This window comes from Tupaia chinensis, unplaced genomic scaffold (genome assembly GCF_000334495.1).
Source record: "Tupaia chinensis unplaced genomic scaffold, TupChi_1.0 Scaffold144346_1, whole genome shotgun sequence".
In the NCBI taxonomy this organism is placed as follows: Eukaryota; Metazoa; Chordata; class Mammalia; order Scandentia; family Tupaiidae; genus Tupaia; species Tupaia belangeri.
The window spans coordinates 1,464,291-1,486,448 of record NW_006204205.1 but is presented as its reverse complement, the minus strand read 5'-3'; the positions used below and the strand labels follow the sequence as shown (position 1 = coordinate 1,486,448).

General features: G+C 40.7%; 1 protein-coding gene across 2 annotated transcripts in view; it reads left to right on the top strand.

The window, feature by feature from the left end:
* SEC24A (SEC24 homolog A, COPII component) overlaps positions 1 to 22,158 on the top strand; it is a 94,371-nt gene that overhangs the window by 57,932 nt on the left and 14,281 nt on the right. Inside the window, exons 12-18 of one of the 2 annotated variants that reach the window (XM_006166853.3) lie at positions 3,529 to 3,584; positions 4,653 to 4,859; positions 7,238 to 7,358; positions 8,173 to 8,331; positions 11,900 to 12,073; positions 14,369 to 14,479; positions 18,462 to 18,637. In XM_006166853.3, the coding sequence (XP_006166915.1) occupies positions 3,529 to 3,584; positions 4,653 to 4,859; positions 7,238 to 7,358; positions 8,173 to 8,331; positions 11,900 to 12,073; positions 14,369 to 14,479; positions 18,462 to 18,637 (1,004 nt within the window). Of the gene's footprint in view, positions 1 to 3,528; positions 3,585 to 3,954; positions 4,498 to 4,652; positions 4,860 to 7,237; positions 7,359 to 8,172; positions 8,332 to 11,899; positions 12,074 to 14,368; positions 14,480 to 18,461; positions 18,638 to 22,158 lie in introns of those variants that run through there. The other variant, XM_014583579.2, reaches the window with a different exon arrangement.

Sequence of the window (22,158 nt, the reverse complement as noted above, 5' to 3'; positions counted from 1 at the left end):
GCCCAAGATCCCGAGAGGAGAATGGAGGAGAAGGGATTGCAGCATGGCTATCCCCCCTGGAGGGTGATTTTTTGCTTTCTGTGTCTCTGTCTCTCTCTTGTCTGGCGAGCGCACACGCCCTATAGTGAAAATCTCTCAAAAAAAAAATATATATATATATAAATTTAAAAAGAATTATTTATTTATTATTATTTATTTATCATAAATAAATAAACAAATGGTGGATCACATTGAGAACGTGTGTGTACATGCTCAGGATCCTGAGAGGAGGGAAGAGGAGAAAAGATTATGGCATGGCCATCCTGCAGTTGGGGGTGATTTCTCACCTTCCCCTCTTACTGTCTCTCTCTGTCTCTTATCAGTGAGTGCACATACCCTATGGCCAAAACCTTAAAAAAAGGAAAAGAAGTATTTCACGACAAAAGAAGTATTTCACAACAGTTTGATAAATTAAGAGTGTATGGTATGATTCTACTATATTGAGGAAAATCTTGTGAATAAAATCATAAAATTGTAGGACTTTTTTTTTTTTTTTGGAGAGGTTTTTGCTATAGGGTGCATGCGCTCACCAGACAGACAGAGAGAGACAGAGAGACAGAAAGCGAGAAATCACCCCCCAGGGGGGATGGCCACGCTGCAGTCCTTTCTCCTCCATTCTCCTCTCGGAATCTTGGGCATCCACACACACGTGCCCGGCGTGTGTTTAAGCCACCGGGTCCGGGACACGAACCGCGGTCGACTACGTGGGAGTCCAGCGACATAGCCATTACACTAACTGCTGGTCCCAAATTGTAGGACTTATAAGAGTCAGTTTAATCTCTTATTTTATAGAAGATATATGGTTATAGATACAAAGTGAATTCTGAACAAGTTAACAAAAAAGAGTTCATGTTAAAACACAGTTTAAACTTTCTCCCATTCATTCATTCATTTATTCAAAGCGTATTTGAGGATAGGCAATATACACCAAAAAAATAGGATAGAGAGCTCAGAAATAAATCTAACATACATGGTTGTTTGATTTTTGCAAAGGCACTAAGACCATTTAATGGGGGACAAGATAGTGTTTCAACAAATGGTAATGGAAAGTGCGATGTGCAAAAAGAGAGATCAGACCTCTGCCTTATAATATATAAAGGAATTTAACCAAAAATGGGTCACATGGTTGTGCTGTGGTACGATGAGACACTCCATGACACAGTCCCACATGAGAAATTTCCCTGTTCAAGTTCAGCAATCTCTTTGAACATGCTAGGCACACCTGTGCCCATGATCATTGGCTTACTAAAGCTGGAGGTAGACCATGCTGTCAAGAACCCTTGGAGGTGCCGTCTTTCTCTGTCTCTCTTTTTCATAGAATGAATGAGTGAATAAATGAATCTTACAAAAGAAGAACAAAGCTTAAAAAAAGAAAGAAAATTGGGGCCAGCAGGTGGTGTGGTGGTTAAGGGTACTGGACTCCCAAATGGCTTATCGCGGTTCGAGTCCTGGACCTGGCAGCTTACTTTCTCTCTCTCTCTCTCTCTCTGTCCCTCTCTGGTCAAATTAAAATAAGTAAATAAAATAAATAAAGTTAAATAAAATATTCTTTGGGGGAAATAAATAAAGAAAATTAATTAAAATGTAGTAAAGACCTAAACTTGAGAGATGAAAATATAAGATATAGGGAGAAATCTTCCTTACAGTGGATTTGACAATAATTTTCTCAATAAGACACCAATAGGTTTAGGTCATAAAAAAAAATTGCTCAGGCAGTTTTGTGATTGTAGCAGTATCACAGAGTGCACTTATGCAAACCTAAATGGTGCAGCCTACCACACATCTAGACTGTATAGTATAATCTATTATAATCTTATAGGACCACCATCACGTGGTCTGTCATTGACCTCAAGTTTATTATGTAGCATTATGTGGTATATTAAAAATAACCAAATTGGGACCAGCAGGTGGGGTGGTGGTTAAGGGCACTGGACTCCCAAATGACCCACCGTGGTTTGATTCCTGGTCCTGGTGGCTTGCTTTCTCATTTTCCTTCTCTCCTTCTCTCTCACTCTGTCTCTCAAATAAAAAAGTTAGTGAATAAATAAGTAAAGCTAAGTAAAATAATTCTTGTAAAAATAAATAGATAGCCAAATTATACTCTATGATGTTAAATTTTATATGTGAATTTTATATCAATAAAGCTGTTGTAAAGTTTTTTAATTAAGAGAAAAGGGAAGAAGCCTGAAGAGGAGATAGTAGCTTTTCTATATGATACCAAAGATAAATGTTTAATGTTTCAAATTATTTATATTATTGTTACTAATTTTAAAATTTCTATAAGATGCACATACTCACCATAGATGGGGTAGGGGAGTGGAGGAGGAGAAAGCACCTACCAGGGTGGATGACCTCGGCCACAGTCATCCTCCTCCATTTTCCTCTTGGGACTTTTGGGGTTGCATGCACATACATCTGGCATGTTTTTTAAGCTGCTGGGCCTGGGACTTAAACTACACAGTCAGCTGTGTGGAATGTGGCCACCTTAACCTCACATCACTGGATCTTCCTTTTGTTCTTTTTAAGTTTGCTGCAGGGCGTGTGTGCTTGCTGGAGAGAGAGATGGAAACAAAGAGAGATGGGAAAGTGAGAAATCACCCCCTAGGGGGGGTGGCCATGCTTCAATCCCTTCTCCATTCTCCGCTTGGGATTTTTGGCACACACCCACTTATACTCAGTATATTTTTCAAGCTGCTGGGTCTGGGACTCAAGCCTTGCTGTCAGCCATGTGGGATCCAGCTACTTTAATCACCACGCCACCAGCTGGTCCCTGTTCATGTTAGTTTTTTTTTTAAATATTATAATGAACCTTATTTCTTCACAATCAAAAACAGACGATATAGAAATGTAGGGTGATACTCCTCAGAATCCTTCGCTTCCCATGTTCTTGTCCCTGTTCACTTCTGTCTAAAGTAGCAAATTCTATTCCTGAGAAGAGTAAATATGAATCTTTATCTGAAGTGATCAGTTACACATGCCTTCTGATTCACTTGATTTTGTAGTCCCACCAGTAGAAACATTGGTGGGCTTTCTTCATGGAAGAGTTTTTTTTTCTTTTTTGAGTGACATAGCTATTGATGAGTTGTATTGCTTCTCCATAAAGACTAGGGATTGTTGTGTGTCGTATGAGCCAACATTTTGTTTTTAATACAAGGATGTATTTTAGGTTGACTTCCAGGGCCAACCATTAAAAAAAAAAAAAAAAGCAGTGTTTTAAATTGTTATCTTTATCCAAAGAAGCAGAACATGTGCACAAACTCTTATTATTAAGTGCCTATAGGTTAGTGCTTTTTATGAGGAAGACTATTTACCCCTTACACAGTAGCAGACAAGAAGTAGAACCCTTACAATAAATGCTTGAATCAGACAAATATAGATAGTATGTAATAGTGGAGGAGATGCTTTTAAGTATGGGGGCATTAACACACTGGTGTTATGTGCAGCACCATCTTTAATACATTTTGTTTAAAATAAATATTTATTTTTCAGATGTTTTTATACCTATGCCAGAGAACTTATTAGTAAATTTAAACGAAAGTAAAGAGGTAAGACACCTTTTTCTACCTGACATGTTTAAATTATTGAAGGAATATATTTTTAAATGAACTTTAATTAAAATTTTGTTTTTTTCTGTGACTTTTCTACAATGCGTAGCTTTTTGTATTTGCTCTTAAAGTTAACTAGATGAACAACTCTCGAGTTTGGCCTTGAGCTGATCATTTTTAAGTCTAATGAAGCAATTTATTTATACTAGGGTAGAAGATAAGCCTGTTCCATAAAGGAAGAACACCTTCAGGAAACCTGTTTGTCAGCTCTTTGGGAAGTTGGGAGGGTTGCTGAGATAAAGCTTTGGTCACTACGTAGAAACACGTTAGTTAGACTGCTTTCAGTGCCCTTTGCTTTTCTGATTCACAGAGTGTCATTGGGGTCAGTTCAGAAGAAACTCTTATTACCTGCCTGGAAATTGCCATGACATAATGCAGTGAGAGGTGAAAAGAATGTGTCTGAAGGGGGGATGTTGTCTACCCTGTACATGCATATATGCCGTAGGGGTAACATTTTAACTAGCAAGTCTATGGTCTTTGCTCTTCGGCAGTGGTGATTGTGCCATAGTGTGAAGTATTATTTTCCCCATTATCTATTTATACAACCTAACCTGAATAGGTAGTGTTTTTCATTTTGTTTTTCTTTTGTAGTGATATTACTAGTTGGCAATGTTACTGGATATCTTAGATTATGCAACAGGGAAGAGTTAAATTCACTTTGTAACTTAATTAAGTATGTAGAAGTGATAGAGAAGGCCATATTTCATGGCATTAAAAACATCAAATATCCAAACTGTGATGGTTCTTTTGGATGCATATTGGACTTATAGTCTTGCTGGACGAGTGCATGTGCAAAAACTATAGGGTCCCAATTTTTGTCTTGCTTGCCAGTTTATAATGTTGACTTAAAATGGCCTTCTTGTCATTTGACCAACTTCATTGTTTACTGTAATGTCTGTAGATTCTTTAATCATCATCATGACTCAATGTGCTGTGTATTATATTAGATATGAGTTGTGAAAAAAATTTTAATTGTAATACTCGAGTTCTCTTGTTTTGTTTCACAAGCTTATCCAAGATTTACTGAAAAGTTTGCCACAAATGTTTACCAAGACTTTGGAGACCCAGAGTGCCTTGGGTCCTGCACTTCAGGCTGCCTTTAAGCTGATGTCCCCAACTGGTGGCCGGATGTCTGTCTTTCAAACACAACTCCCAACTCTTGGAGCAGGAGCCCTGAAGCCACGAGAGGAACCCAACCAAAGGTCATCTGCTAAGGTTAGGAAGTCATCAAATGTATAAGATTTATGCTGGTGTTCTATCCCTTTGACCACAGAGCTTGTTCTTCTAAATTTATTTTTCATTTGTAGGGAGAAAGGCAATAGGTAAAAATTTTCACTTCAATATAGACGGTACCTTTTTTTTTTTTTGTCCCATGGAGTATGTGCACTCACTGGAGAGAGACTGCCAGAGACAGTGAGAGGGAAAGTGAAAAATCATCCCGTGGGGAGAATTGGCACACCTCAATTCCTTCTCTTCCATTCTCCTTCTGGGATTTTGGGCATGCATGCACACGTGCCCAGCATGATTTTCAAGTCACTAGGGGTGGGACTTGAGCCATGGTTGGCCATGTGCGAGTCCATCACCTTAACCACCACACCACCTGCTAGCTCCAACATTACTATGTTCTTACATTTTTTTTCTACCTGACTCACTCATAACTTAATTTTTTTTTTAAAGAGAGATTTTTGCTATAGGGTATGTATGTTCACTAGAGAGATAGAAAGAGACAAGACAGAAAGCAAGACATCACCTCCCCCATCCCCTGCCGGGGGCGGGGAGGGGCGGGGTTGGCCACGCTGTAGCTCCCTCTCATCCATTCTCTTCTCAGGGTTTTGTCCACACATGCACACAAGCCTGGTGTGAGTTTCAAGCCACTGGCTCTGGGATTCACACCGACTAGAGAGATAGAAAGAGACAAGACAGAAAGCAAGACATCACCTCCCCCATCCCCTGCCGGGGGCGGGGAGGGGCGGGGTTGGCCACGCTGTAGCTCCCTCTCATCCATTCTCTTCTCAGGGTTTTGTCCACACATGCACACAAGCCTGGTGTGAGTTTCAAGCCACTGGCTCTGGGATTCACACCGCACTCAGCTATATGGGAGTCCAGCAATGTAATCATTATGCCGTCTGCTGCTCCCCACTCTTACCTTATTTTTAATTGTCTTTAGTAGGCTGATAATAATCTAGCCTGTCTTTAATGAGGAAGTCTGGGACACTGAGAGAATCTGCCTGCTAGGGACAAAATAGAACCTGATGACTACTTAGAAATGGTCACAGTTTATTAAACTAATAGACATAGATTGTTTTTAAGCACTTTATGGACAGAAGCTTAGAATTTGAGAACTGTATTTTCCAAAAGATTATGAGAGAGATCAGTATGTAATCGGAGTCAGGATATCACTTCTGGAAATAAGACTGCCTAAGTTTCACTGCTTAGTAGATGGTATGAACTTCAATAATTAGTTCATCTATTTGCTTTTATTTACTTATGTATTAAGTGAAAATAATGATAGTGTGCACCTCTCAGGGTATTTAAAAGAACTAAGTAGATTCATATGAACTGTTTAAAACATTTTCTAACTGAGCATTTTTTTTTCTTTTTTTGGAGAGGTTTTTGCTATAGGGCGCGCGTGCTCGCCAGAAAGCCAGAGAGAGACAGAGAGAGATAAAGAAATCCCCCCCCCGGGAGGATGGCCATGCCACAATCCCTTCTCCATTCTCCTCTCGGGATCTTGGGCACGCATGCACACGTGCCCGGCGTGAGTTTAAACCACCAGGTCCAGGACTCAGACCATGGTTGACTATATGGGAGTCCAGTGGCATAGCATTATGCTAACTGCTGGTCCCCCAACTGAACATTTAATAGATTTTAGTTACAATAAAATCTTAGTCCACTATGAAATTAATTAAATAAATATATTTTTTAAAGTGAAAAAAATACAAAATTCTTAAGCACTGTGTGCTTCTTAATGAGTAAAATAATGTAACAAAGCAAAAGGATTTTGTAGACTGTCTGGAGATAATTGTTTTAACACCTTGGTATATATATTAGGTCATCGGGAAAGTCATGATGCATTTTTGCATAGAAAAGCATAGATAGGGGCTGGTAGGTAGTATGGTGGTTAAAGGTGCTGGACTCCCATCCCACATGGCTGACCGTGGTTCGAGCCCCAGACCTGGCAGCTTGCTGCTTGCTTTCTTACTTTTCCTTTCTATCTCTCTCTCTCTATCAGTGGTCAAACTAAAGACTAATAATAATAAATAAAATAAAATAAATAATTGTTTACAAAAAATAAAAGCATAGATAAATATGTTATGACTTTCCCAATGACCCAATAGATGTGAATTTAAATTTTATGACAATTTAATGATTTGTTTAAATTTTAAAATTATGATTCTGATTCACAAATAATCATTGTACACCTTTGTGAGGCATAGTTTAGTTTTTCAAGGCACATATATAGTGTGTCACAAATCGAGGATATAGATATATTCATTGCCTTTAACATTGAACATTAAATAATGCTATACACATTTGGTAGCAGTTCTACAACAATTTAATTATTTTTTTTTCTGTTTGTAACTTAATAATAGGATATACACCTGACGCCATCCACAGACTTCTATAAAAAATTAGCCTTGGACTGTTCTGGTCAGCAGGTAGCTGTTGACTTATTTCTTCTCAGTGGACAATACTCCGATTTGGCTTCTCTGGGTAAGTTTTTTCTCATTTTTTTTCTTAAAAGGGTAACGATAATATATGATCATAGTCTAAGCTGAAGGTAAAAATAAATCAATTATTCCTTTTGGAGAGTTAATCAGTCAGTTTAGTGCATTATAAACCTTATAGTCTCTAAACATGTACTAATAGAATATTAAGTTCTATACTGCTATTTAAAAGAATGAAATATTCTTCGTTAATTTTGTTACAGCACACATGCACTCACTGGAGAGAGATGAGGGTGGGGGAGTGAGAAAGCACCCTCCACAGGTGAGGGTTATACTGTAATCCTGTCTTCTTTATTTCTCCTTTTTGGGATTTTGGACAGGTACACATGAGCCTAGAGTGTTTTTTCAAGCCACTGGGTTGGGACCCAAACCTTGCATTCAGCCATGTGGGAAATCCAGCTGCCTAACCACCATGCCACTAACTGACCCAAAATATTCTTCTAGACAATACCTTGGGAAGTTAAAGAAAGATAATACAGGACTGGCAACTTGATCTAGTGGTTGAAAGAGACAGATCCCACATGACTGGCCATGATTCCAGTCCTGACCCTGGCAGCTTGAAAAACATACTAGACGTGTGTACCTGTGTGCTCAAAATCTCAACAAAATAGAGACATGGAGGAGAAGGATTGTGGCACGACCATGCCCTTTCAGGGAGTGCTTTTTCCTTGTCTCTGATAATTTAGTATTTAGCAATTTAAAAAAGGAAAAGAAAGATCGATTCAAATGCCTGTAGTTGCTTTGGTATGCTGATTGCATTTGATGACTCAATTTAAAAGGAGAGCATATTTTTCTTCCAGGTTGTATATCTCGGTATTCAGCAGGCAGTGTCTATTACTATCCCTCTTACCATCATCAGCACAACCCAGTTCAAGTACAGAAATTACAGAAAGAGCTACAGAGATACCTCACTCGAAAGATTGGCTTTGAGGCAGTCATGAGGATTCGATGCACCAAAGGTGGGGATGCTTTTTTTTTAAAACATAGAAATAAATGTTGGTTTTGGTACCTATAAATATACATATTTTCACCCAGTCTTAAAAGATTTGCCCTTCTGAGACCAGCAGTTGGCATAATGGTTATTTTGCTGGACTCTCATGTAGTTAACCGTGGTTCAAGTCCAGGACCTGGTGGTTAAACTCACGCTGGGCATGTGTGCGTGCGTGCCCAAGATCCCGAGAGGAGAATGGAGGAGAACAGACTGTGGCATGACCTTCTCCCCTGGGGGATGATTTCTCATTTTCTATCTCTCTGTCTCTCTCTGACTTTCTGGCGAGCACATGCGCCCTATAGCAATAACCTCTCAAAAAAAAAAAAAAATTGCCCTTCTAAGATATTTTGCTGACTCTGATGGAATATGCAATTAAGAGACACAGTTAAAAAAAAAATAAGGACTGTGGGCCAGTAAACAGTATGGTTGTTAGAGTGGCTGGATCTTGCGACTTAAAGCAGTTTGAGTCCTGGACCTGGTGACTTGAGAGGCACACCAGGCATGTATGTGTGCAATTCCAAAATCCCAAGAGGAAAATGGAGGAGAAGGGATTGTGGAGTGGCCTTACCCCCACCCCCAGGGGGTGCTTTCTCAATTTTTTTCTTTCTCTCTCTGTCTCTCTTGAGAGCATACACACCTTCTGACAATTTTTTTTAAATGGGGACTATTGTGAATATATTAAAAACTACTGAATTGGAGGCCAGCAAGTGGTGTAATGTTTAAGGCACTGGACTCCCACATGGCCGACCATGGGTTGCAGCCTGGATCTGGCAGCTTGAAACTCACACCAAGCTCATGTGTATGCATTCCCAAAATTCTGAGAGGAGAATGGAAGAGAAGGGATTGCAGTGTGGCCATCCATCCTGGGGGTGGTTTCTCACTTTCTCTCTCTCTCTCTCTCTCTCTCTCACTCTCATGAGCACACATGCCCTATAGCAGAAATCTCTCTAAAAACAAAATTAAAAAAAAAAAAACTACTGAATTGTATACTTTAAAATAGTTTATTTTGGAGCCATCAGGTGGTGTGGTGGTGGTTAAGGGCACTAGACTCGCACATAGCTGACCGTGGTTCAAGTTCCAGACCTGGCAGCTTGCTTTCCTACTTTCCCTCTTTCTCACTCTGTCCCTCTCTGATCAAAATGAAAAACAATAAATCAATGAATAAAATAATTCTTTAAAAAATTGTTTCTCTTGTATGTATATGAATTATCTCAATTAAAAAAAAAGACCCATGTGCCCAAAGAAAATATATTACTGATGGATTCTTTTTAATTTTATGAAATAAAAAAATTTTATAAGACTTATTTATTTTGGGGGCAGCAGGTGGCATGGTATTTAAGGGAGCTGGACTCCCTCATTGCTGACCATGGTTTGAGTCCCAGAACGTGGTGACTTGCTCTCTCACTTTTTTTTCTCTGTCCCTCTTTCTCTCTCTCTGTCTGTTTCTGGTCAAATTATTAAAATAAGTAAAGTCAGGACCAGCAGGTAGCGTGGTGGCTAAGGGGTTGGACACTTCCACATGGCCAACCACGGTTCAAGTCCCGAACCTGGTGGCTTGCTTTCTCACTTTCTCTTTTTCTCTCGCTCTCTGTGTCTCTCTGACCAAATTAAAAATGAATGAATGAATGAATGAATGAATGAATAAAATAATTGCTTATAAATAAAGTCAAATAAAATAATTATTTAAAAATGAATTTTTAATTTTATTAATAATTATTATTTATTTTAATTTGCTATAGGGTAAATGCATTCACCAGAGAAAGACAGAGGCAGAGACAGAGAGGAGCAAGTGAGAAAACAAGCTGCTAGGTCTAGTATTTGAACTGTGGTCAACAATGTGGGAGTCCTGTGCCTCAACCATCATGCCACCTGCTGGCCCCTACTGATAAAGATTTTTTTTTTTTTAAGAAAGGTTTTTGCTGTAGGGCACATGTGCTCACTGGAAAGAAAAAGAGAGAGAGACAGAAAGCGAGAAATCACCCCCCAGGGGGTATGGCCATGCCGCAATCCCTTCTCCTCCATCCTCCACTCAGGATCTTGGGCACACATGCACACGTGCCCAGTGTGACTTTAAGCCACTGGGTCCAGGGCTTGAACCGCGGTCGACTACATGGGAGTCCAGCGACATAGCCATTACACTAACTGCTGGTCCCAAAGTTTGATTTTTTTAAAGAATTATTTTATTTAACTTTATTTATTTTTTATTTATTTATCTAATTTTACCAGAGAGGGACAGAGTGGGGGCGGGGGGGGTACAGTTTGAGAGCAAGCCACTAGGTCCAGGACTCAAACTGCAATCGGCCATGTGGGAGTCCAGTGCCCTTAATAATCATGCCACCTGCCAGCCTCAATTTTAATTTTATTATTATTTTTAATTTACTGTAGGACATGTGTGCTGACCACAAAGAGAGAGAGAAAGTGAGAAAGCAAGCCTCCAGGTCCAGAACTCAAGCTGTAGTCAGCCAAGTGGGAGTCCAGTGACTTAACCATCACACCATCTACTAGCTCCCTCTTTCTCTTTTTTTAACACCAGAGGGCATGTGTGCTTTCCAGAGAGGGAGAGAGAGATAGAAAACACCCCTCATCTGGGCATAGTCACACTGCAGTGCCTTCTCCTCTGTCAGGGTTTTGGACATGTGTGCACATGTGCCTAGCTTCTTTAGGCTGCCAACACCAGGTTTCAAAAGAAGGTCAGCCTCATGTGATTCAGCTCTGTTAACTGTAAGGCCATAGGGCTGGCCCAGTTCAATAAGTCTTGAAGGGCCATTTGTTTTAGTTCATATTAATCTCATTCTTTTTCATATTTGCTTAGCATTTAGTAGAATGGACTAATCACAAATTATTTTTCTTTGAATAGCTATTGATGGCAGTTTTGCTGTAACAAATTGGTCCATTTTTAAAAATTAAAAAAAAAATTTTTTAACATGTGAGACCAGCAGATGACATAATGGTTATGTTGCTGGACTCCCATGTAGTCGACCACAGTTTGAGTCTCGGACCTGGTGGCTTGAAACTCATGCAAGGCGCATGTATGTGTGTACCCAAAATCTTGAAAGGAGAATGAAGAAGGGAATGCTGTGGCCATCTCCCGGGGGGTGATTTCTTGCTTTCCCTCACTTCCTTTATCTGTCTCTCTCCAGCTAGTGCAAACATCCTATGTAAAACCTAATTTAAAAACAAAAAGAGAAGTAGAAGATACCTATTGGGGCTAGCAGGTGGCATGATAGTTAAGGCAATGGATTCCCACATGGCCAACTGTGATTTGAGTCCTCTCAGGCTTGGTGATTTGCTTTGCTTTCTCATTTTCTCACCCCGTGTCCCTGCCCTGTCTCTCTGGTGAGCACACATGCCCTATAGCAAATTAAATAATAATGATATAATAATAAAATTAATGAAAGATAACCCTCAACCTCACTAATTACTGTGTGTATATAAACTATTTTACTTTCTGTCAATCTGATAAGTGACTACAAGATGTAAATACCCACATGTAGTGGGTATATATAACTCATTTTGATTATTTTTTTCTTTTCTAGGTCTTTCCATTCATACTTTCCATGGAAACTTCTTTGTTCGGTCAACAGACTTACTGTCTTTGCCCAATGTCAACCCAGATGCTGGGTATGCAGTACAGATGTCAGTAGAAGAAAGTCTTACTGACACTCAGTTGGTTTCTTTTCAGTCAGCACTCCTGTATACATCCAGCAAAGGTAAGTTTTGAGTTTTTCTTTATTTAGAAATTTGTTTTCCCGGACCGGCCCCGTGGCCTTGTAGTTAAGAGAGCTAAGCCCATGCAGCTTACTATACAGTTCAAATTTATCCTTGGCCTCTTTTTTTTTTTTTGGAGAGATTTTTTTTTTTTTCCGCTATAGGGCGTGTGCACTCGCCAGACAGACAGAGAGAGACATAGAGGCAAAAAGCGAAAAATCACCCCCCAGGGGGGATGGTCACGCCACAATCCCTTCTCCTCCATTCTCCTCTCGGGATCTTGGGCACGCACGCACACGCGCCCGGCGTGAGTTTTAAGCCACCGGGTCCAGGACGTGAACCACGGTCGACTATGTGGGAGTCCAGCGACATAGCCATTACACTAACTGCTAGTTCCCATAGCCTTGGCCTCTTGAAACTTAGACCAGGCTTGTGTACATGCCCAAAATCCCAAAAGGATGGTGAAAAGGAGAAGGGATTGGGTATGACTATGTCCCACAGGGGATTGCTTTCTCTCTCTCTCTCTAGTAAGTGCACATACACTATGGAGAAAAAAAAATTCCCTTTATTCATTTTAGAACATTTGTGACATGTGAGAATGTAGAGTGGGGATACATGAAGGGGAGAGGCATCCTTTACAGGGTTTGGTCATGCTGTGATAACCTTCCTCCAGCCTATTGGATCTTGGGCACTCACATGTGCACCTGGTCTAGTTTAGGCTGATTAGGTGAGCAATTCAAACTGTGATTGCATTGTGGGATCTGGCTTCTTTTCTGCAGCACATTACTGCTGCGTCGTGGAGCTGGCCCAAGTTTGATTTTATTCATAAGACAGAAAGTGAGAAATCACCCTCCTGCAGAGATGGCCACACTGCAATCCCTTCTCCATTCTCCTCTCAGGGTTTTGGGCACGCATGCACAGCATGAGTTTTTCTTTTCTTTTTAAAGAATTATTTAACTATTTATTTTTAATTTTTTGACCAGAGAGGGACAGAGAGAGAGAGAGGAAAAGTGAGAAAGCAAGCCGTCAGTTCCAGGACTTGAACCACAGTCAGCCATGTGAGAGTCTAGTATCCTTAACCACCACACCACTGCTGCCTCCTGCCCCCCCCACCGCATGAGTTTTTAAGCCAGCAGGTCCAGAACTCAAACCACAGTCGACTATGTGGCAGTCCAGTGATGAAACCATTATGCCATCTGCTGGTTACTTTTCTTTTTTTTCTTGAAGAGGTTTTTGCTATAGGAGGCGTACACTCCCCAGACAGACAGAGACAGACAGAGAGACAGAAAGCGAGAAATCACCCCCCAGGGGGAATGGCCATGCTGCAGTCCCTTCTCCTCCATTATCCTGTCAAGATCTTGGGCACGAACGCACACGCGCCTGGCATGAGTTTAGGCCACTGGGTCCAGGATGCGAACCACCGTCGACTACATGGGAGTCCAGCGACATAGCCATTACGCTAACTGCTGGTCCCCATCTGCTGGTTTCTTAATTAGTAATTTTTATTAACAGTCATTAAATGTGTTTTTTTCAGTCCATGAATACATTATATTGTAATTCAATCAGGGTAATCAGTATATATCGGTCACCTCAACCATTTGTAACATTATATGTAGTAGATTATCCACCACATTCTCCCCACTCCATTTTTTTTTTTTAACTTTATTTATTTTATTTTGACCAGAGAGAGACAGAGCAAGAGAGAGAGAGAGGGAAAGTGAGAAAGCAAGCTGCCAGGTCCAGGACTCAAACTGGAGTTGGCCATGTAGGAGTCCAGTGCCCTTAATCATGATGCCACCTGCCAGCCACTCCCCACTATATTTTATAACTCCAGACACTCTTCCTTTTTTTTTTTTTTTTCTTAAGAGAGATTTTTGCTCTAGGGTACATGCACTCAACCAAAGAGAGAAAGTGAAAAGTCACCTCCCTCCCCCAGGAAAATTGACACTGAAATCCCTGCTCCTCTATTTCTCTTGGGATTTTGGGCACGCATACGCATGGGCCTGATGCAAGTTTCAAGCTGCCATGCCCAAGACTCAAACTGTGGTTGGCCATGTGGGAATCTAGTGTCTTAACCACCACTTCATCTGCTGGTCCCACCAGACATTCCTTCTGTCTGTTTGTAATTTATTTCCATTAATTGCTATCTCTCTGTCCTCTCCTAACCCCATTCTTCCCAGGATCCACTCGTTATTCTGTCTACCCAGTACTAAATTGAAAAGTTGTTTTTTATAGTAACTGTAACATAATCTTTAATGCGGTTGTCTTTTACTGTCATCTGTGTATTTTCCCCAAAGGTGAAAGAAGAATTCGTGTTCATACTTTGTGCTTGCCAGTAGTTTCAACTCTGAACGAAGTCTTTCTTGGAGCCGATGTTCAAGCAATTTCAGGGTTATTGGCCAATATGGGTAAGTGTTGTTACCACCTCTTGTAAATACGTTGCAAGTGATAGCATTAAGCATAACATTTGTTTTCTTCAAATAATTAACTTTATGGATTTCAATGTTTTGTATTCTTTGCTTACTATATAAATATTAGAATGAAAGGATCTGTTGCATATGATAATCTTATGGTAGTTTTTCTTTAAACAGCTTTATTGAGATATAATTACATACCTTACTACTTCACCTATTTTTTTAAGGGTTGTACCATAGGGTGTGTGTGCCAGAGAGGATAGAGACAGTGAGAGGGGAAGTGAGAAATCACCCCCCAGGGAGGATGGCCATGCTGCAATCCTTTCTCCTCCATTTTCCTCCCAGGACTTTGGGCACACACACACATACATGCCAGTGTGATTTCTTTTTCAATCCTTTCTCCTCCATTTTCCTCCCAATTTACTTATTTATTTGTTTGCTTATTTTAATTGGACCAGAGAGAAAGAGGGAAGGTGAGAAAGCAAGCCACCAGGTCCAGGACTTGAACTGTGTCTAGCCTTGTGGAAGTCCAGCACCCTTAACAACCATGCCATCTGCCAGCACCACACACCCCTCCCTCCCCCCGGTATGATTTTCAAGCTATTAGGTTCAGGACCCAAACCACGATCAGCCATGTGGGAGTCCAGCACCTCAGCCTTCCCCTCGGAGGGGATGGCCATGCTATAATCCCTTCTCCATTCTCCTCTTGGGATTTTAGACACACACACACACGGGTTTCAAGCCACTGGGTCCAGCCACTTGAACCACAGTTGACTACGTGGGAGTCCAGCAGTGTAACCGTTATGTCATCTGTTGGTCCCAACTGCTTTTAAGTATTATTTTGGTTACAGTATGATAATTCCTATTATCATTATTATTAATGGTCAAAACAATCAGGCAGTATTTGTGTAGATTTTCTTTTCCTCTCTTTTTTTAAGAGAGATCTTTTGCTATAGGGCATATGCACTCATTAGAGAAACAGAGAGACAGAGACAGAAAGCAAGAAGTCACCCGCTCACCTCCCAGAAGGGATGGCCACACCACAATCCTTTCTCCTCTATTCTCCTCTCAGGATCCTGGGCATACATGCACATACGCCCAGCATGAGTTTTAAGTCGCTGGGACCAGGACTTGAACCACAGTTTACTATGTGGGAGTCCAGCGACATAGCCATTATGCCAGCTGCTGGTCCTAGTATTTGTGTAGATTTTTGCTATAGGGCACATGTGCTTGCTAGAGAGAGACAGAGAGAAAGTGAGAAATCACCCCCTTATGGAGGTGCCCATGCCACAGTCTCTTCTCCCTTCTTTGGCATTTTGGACACGCAGACATATGTACTCTGTGTGTTTTTCATGCTGGCCGGTCAGGACTCAAATCATGAGTCCTGAGTTGGATCCAGCTGCCTTAACCTCCATGCCACTGGCTGGCCCATCACATTATTTTAAGTATTGGTTGTACTATTATATTTAGTAACTAAACATTTTTCATCTTATCATTTCATCATCCCATCATTTTATCATCTTTAAAATCAAGATATGTCTTCAGTTGATAGGGTTGTAGAGTTACTTTTGACCAGATAATAATAACACTCTTCATTTTTTTCTGCCTATATGTAAACTTTGCTCATCGCAGATAACAACGTCACTTAATTGAATTTAGTTTTGGTATTACATTAAGTTTGGTTGAAGTTTGAGAAGTCTTCAGAATAATTTTATCCTGGGGACCAGCAGTTTGCATAATGGCTATGTCGCTGGACTCCCATGTAGTCAACCGCAGTTCGCATCCTGGACCTGGTGGCTTAAACTCAGACCAGGCATGTGTGCATGCATGCCCAAGATCCTGAGAGGAGAATGGAGGAGTAAGGGATTGCGGTGTGGCCATCCCCCCAGAGGGTGATTTCTCGCTTTCTGACTCTCTGTGTCTTTCTGGCAAGTGCACACACCCTATAGCAAAAACTTCTCAAAAAAAATACTGTTTTTAGTATTAACAAAGTTTTGGGCTAACAGATGGCATAGTGGCTCAGATACTAGATCTCACATAGCTGACTCCACAGTTCGAGTCCCAGACATGGCACCTTGAAATGCCAGCTGCATGTATTTGCATGCCCAAATCCTGAGAGGAGAATGGAGGAGAAGGAATTCCAGCCTTGCCAACCTCCCAGGAGGCAGGGGGGATTTCTCACTTCCCCTCTTTCTTTGTCTTTCGGGTGAGCACATGCACCCTATATCAAAAACCTTAAAAAGAAAAGGTTTTGAGTAGGGGTCAGATAGTGGTATGATAAAACATGACCCATGTGGAAGGACTCCACCTTCGCATCCAGAGACCTTCTTGAATACTCCAGGCATACACGTGCTCATCATGATCCAGGCCATGTAGCTGAGAGCAGGTTGCAGTATCAGGACTCTGTTGAGTTTCTCTCTCTCTCTCTATTACTCACGGAAGAAATAAACTTTTAAAAAAAAATTGAGTACTCAGAAATGTATATAAACAGAATGGTGCAACAGATGATGATCTGCCTTTAACTATCTAAGAGCTCTTCCTGTAAGTTTAAATATAAACTCTGTGAAAGCAAAGCACAGTAAGTTTACTTGGAGCATTTTTTTCTTTTCTAGTAGTAGTCTAAATAAAATGCTACATTAAAATCAATAGCATTTTAGAGTCAACAAATACAATTTTCCCATTTTACAGAAAAAGAAATTAAGACTCAAGAAAATTAAGTTAAGTACCAAATTGTCATATAGTTAGGAAATAGCAGAGCATTTCAATAGAGGTTGGTTTGATTCTCCAGAGCTTGCTTTTAACTGCTATATGGTTTGGTTCATTGTGTATGTAATAAATGAAGAGACTTAATATAGTTTTTTAAATTAATTAACGGGTGACTTTTTTTTTCTTTTTTTCTTTTTTTTTTTTTTTTTTAAGTTTTTGCCATAGGGCTCATGAGATTGCCAGAGAGAGACAGAGGGAAAGTAAGAAATCATTCCCTGGGAGGGATAGCCATGCCTCAATTGCTTCTCCCTTCTTCTCTTGGGATTTTGGGCCAACAGGCACATATGTCCAGCAGGATTTTCAGGCTGCTAGGCCCAGTACTCCAACCGTGGTCACCCATGTGGGAGTCTAGCACCTTAATTGCCATACTACCTATTGGCTCCAGTATAGTTTTTTTTTTTTTTCTTTTAAGGTGTTTTGCCATAGGACATGTGTGCTCCCCAGAGAGAAACAAGATAGAGACAGTGAGAGGGAAAGTGAGAAATCACCCCTAAGGGGTGATGGCCACGCCACAATCCCTTATCCATTCTCCTTGGATTTGGGGCATGTACACATATGCACCCAGGTTGATTTTTCTAGCCGCTAGGTCTGGGATTTGAACCATGATTGGCCATGTGGACATTCAGCATTTTAACCACTACACTATTTGCTGGCCTCTCCAATTTAGATTTAAACAATAATCTCTTCTGAGGCCAGCAGGTGATATGGTGGTTAAGGTGCTGTTCAAGTCACGGACCCAGAGGCTTGCTTATTCTCTCTCTTTCTCTCTCTCTCTCTTTCTTGCACGCGCACACGCACATGTGCCCTATAGCAAATTTAAAAATGATGATAGGATAGGGATCAGCAGATGGCATAATGGTTACGTTGCTGGACTCCCATGTGGTCAACTACTATTTGAGTCCAGGTCTCATTGGCTTAAAACTCACACTGGGCGCATGTATATGTGTGGCCAAAATCCCAAGAGGAGCCTGAAGAAGGGATTGCAATGTAGCCAGCCCCCAATGGGGATGATTTCTCACTTTTTATCTCTGTCTCTCCAGCAAGCACATGTGCCCTATAGCTAAAATCTCACTAAAAATGATGATGATGATGATGATAAATAAAATTGAATAATTATTTAAATTAAAAAAAAAACCTCTTCTGTCCTTAACAGTGAAGTAGCTAAACATCTATTTTATTCATCTTTTCCCTCCACTTTCACCTCAATCAGCTGTTGACAGGTCCGTGACTGCCAGTTTGAGCGATGCTCGGGATGCTCTAGTGAACGCTGTCATCGACTCCCTGTCAGCTTACCGTTCTTCAGTCCTGAGTAGTCAGCAGCCTGGACTCATGGTTCCTTTCTCCTTGCGGCTTTTCCCACTTTTTGTGTTGGCTCTTCTTAAACAGGTAAGAGAAGCAAAAATAGAAACTAACAGTGAAAACATCAAAAGCCAAAATTATTATCTTATGAATCCTTAAACTTGTATATGTAACATTAAGTCAGTTAAACTTTATGAAGACTGGGACCTTACCTCTTATTTGAACCTGGAAGGAATTTATATCCAAAGAAAGTTACAAATAACTCATTTAAAGCAAGTCCTTATTCGTAAAAGTGCATATTAAGTGAAGTATTCAGTGATGTTATCAAAAGTTCAGATGATAATTCGTTTTCCAAAACAGAAATTGCATACCTTATTGATGGTACCGGAAGGCGGACATGCTCTGCAGAGCGTACATGCACCACTTGTTCTGACTTAGTGTGGAAGCTCAAAATATCAGACACATAGAAGCAAAGAGCAGAATGGAGTTGACAGAGGCTGGAAAGTGAGAGGAATAGAGAGATGTTGGTTCAGGGATGCAATGTTTTAGTTAGATAGAGAAGAATAAAGTATAAGTACTTTGGGACACTGGATATGATGGCTTGATTTAATCATTTCATGTTGTATGCTATATCATAGCATCATTTTGTATTCCGTAAGTATATAGAGTTATAATTTGGCACAAATAAAGATTATTAAAAAACAGAAAGGCCCACTGCATGATACAGTGGTAGTGCAGTACTGGAGGCCATTTGGAAGATAGGGGTTTGGTTCGTTGGTCAGCCTTTAAATACCAGGAGCACAGCCCTTCTGATGATCCTGGGAAAGGCTGGGGGTAGGATCGTGACCTGAGTCCCTAGTAAGAGTGCTTGTCTTTCTCTCTCTCTCAAGAAGAAAATTTTTTTAATAATTATTTTATTTATTTATTTATTTATTTATTTATTTTTAGTTTGACCAGAGAGATACAGAATGAGAGAGAGTGAGAGAGATGGAAAGTGACAAAGCAAACCACCAGGTCCAGGACTCAAACCGTGGTTGGCCGTGTGGGAGTCTGGCGCCTTAGCCACCATGCCACCTGCCAGCCCCAAGAAGGAAATTTTTTAAAAAGACAAGACACACACATGACATTATTTTCTTGGCTCTTTCCTGCACCCTACTATATTTCAGTAACATCTCACTCCTTAGTCTTCAAATGTGCTGTCTCAAACCTGTATGCCGATTTTCGTGGCCTTGACTGCACTTTCGTGGTTTTTTGTTTTTTCCTTTTTATTTTCTTAGCTGAAATGTTTTATCTCTAGCAGTTGCTTCTGTGGTTCTTTGGGCTTAACTTTGTTTAGTTTTTCATCTGATACTTAAATCTCACCTGCCTGCTTCTTATCCTTACCCCTGCCTCCCCAAAAAAGAAAGACTAATGAAATAGGCTTATTTATCTGGTGTCCGAGATTTAATGTCCAAGCTTATAGACGTAGGGTAATCTTCCCTTACAAATTTTTATTTAAAAGCTTATGTCAATGAATTTTCTGAGTAGCCAGCTCATAGTCTGGTGGCTAAGCGACCTAGATCCCATAAGTGGCCAACAACTTAAATCAAGTTCTGGATTTGGCAGCTTAAAAAGCATGTTGGGCATGTGTGCATGTGTGTCCAAAATCCCAACAGGATGGAAAAATGGAAGAAAAAGGAGTGGTGTGACTGTTTCGTATGGGGGTGCTTTCTCCCTCTCACTACTCCACCTCCCCACCCCACCCCCATCTCTCTCTGGCAAGCATATGCACCATCTGGCAAAGTAAAAAAATAAAAGATAAAACTCCTGAGGAAGTAGTCCAGAACGACTAAGGCTTCCCTGAGTTGTGAAAACTTCTGTGTTTTTCTGAATTCCAGGATCAGCTCTTTAGTGTGTATAGTCTCTTCCAGGTGAGAAGGGTAACTTGTACTTGGCAATAGGAATGGCTTAAATATATTGTTATGGTTTCCTTTCTTTTACCTTTCTGTCTTCCTTTCTTTTTTAAGCATACATTTTTGCCCATCTCCACATGCACGAGAGAGAGAGAGAGACAGAGACAGAGAGACAGAGACCATGAGAGGGAAAGTGAGAAATCACCCTCCAGGGGGGCTGACCACACACAATCCCTTCTCCATTCTCCTCCTGGAATCTTGGGCACGCATGTATACACATATGCCCCATGTGAGCTTCAGGCCACTGGGTTTGGGACTCAAACTGCAGTTGACTGTGGGAATTTAGCAATGTAACTGCTACACCATCTGCTGGTCCCTCTTTTTTCTTTTTTAAGATATTTTTGCTATAGAGTGCATACACTCACTGGAGTGAGAGACAGAGAGACAGAAAGTGAGAAATCCCTCTCCCCAGGTGGGTGGCCATGCTACAGTCTCTTCTCCATATTACTCAGTATTTTGAGCACATGTGCACACATGCCCATCATGAGTTTCAAGTCACCGGGTCCAGGACTCAAAATGAGGTTGACCACATGGGAGTCCAGTGTTTTAACCACCATGCCACCTGCTGGCCCCTCTTTCTTCCTTTATTAATATTTTTTTGTTTACTTATTCTGTGAAGAAGATAGAGAAAGAGAGATGATACCCGAACAGGTTCTTGGTGCCATGATTCACTCAGCCTTCAGTCAGCCCTGGGTCATGGGCAAGAGTGTGCCCAGGTACTCAGGGAGGCCTTTAGACTTTAACCGGGGGGGACCAGCAGGTGGTGTGGTGGTTAAGGCGCTGGACACTCCCACATGGCCGACCAGGGTTCAAGTCCTAAATCTGGTGGCTTGCTTTCTCACTTCCTCTCTCTCTCACTCTCACCCTCTGTCTCTCTCTGGTCAAATTAAAAAAATAAATGAATGAAAAAATAAAATAATTTTTAAAAATTTAGACTTTAACTGGGAACCATCCCATGTGAGATTGCCTTGCAGAGTATTGTATGTTACACTGCCAGTGTCTGGCCCTGGTTTTTTTAATTCAAATGATGTATTGTATTTCTCAATATAATTGTGCACAGATTACATAAATATTTAAATTTTAGCATTTAAAAATTGGAGCCCTGGGACCAGCAAACGGCATGGTGGTTAAAGTGCTGGGCTCTCACATGGCTGACTATGATTCAAGGTCCCATTTGCTTTCTCACTTTCTGTCTCTCTCTGGTGAGCATATGTACTCTGTAGCAAATTAAAAAATAGTAATAGGGGCCAGCAGGTGGTGTAATGGTTAAGGCGCTGTATTCTCATGTGGCCAATCTTTATTCAAGTCATGCCACAATCATTTTTTTTAACAATTATTTATTTACTTGTTTATTAATTATTATTATTATGTTATTTTAACCAGAGAGAGAAGGAAAATGAGAATGCAAGTTACCAGGTCCAGGACTTGAGCCATGTTGGACCATGTGGGATTCCAGTGCTTTAACTACCACATCACCTGCTGGCCCCATCATGCCTCACTCTTATCCTCCACTTCCTGTCAGGATTTGGGTGTACAAGCAATGCACCCAGCATGTGTTTCTTAATTCTTTTTAAAAAAAAAAAAAAAGATTCAGGGACCAGCAGATGGCGTAATGGCTATGTCACTGGACTCCCATGTAATCCGCCACCATTCAAG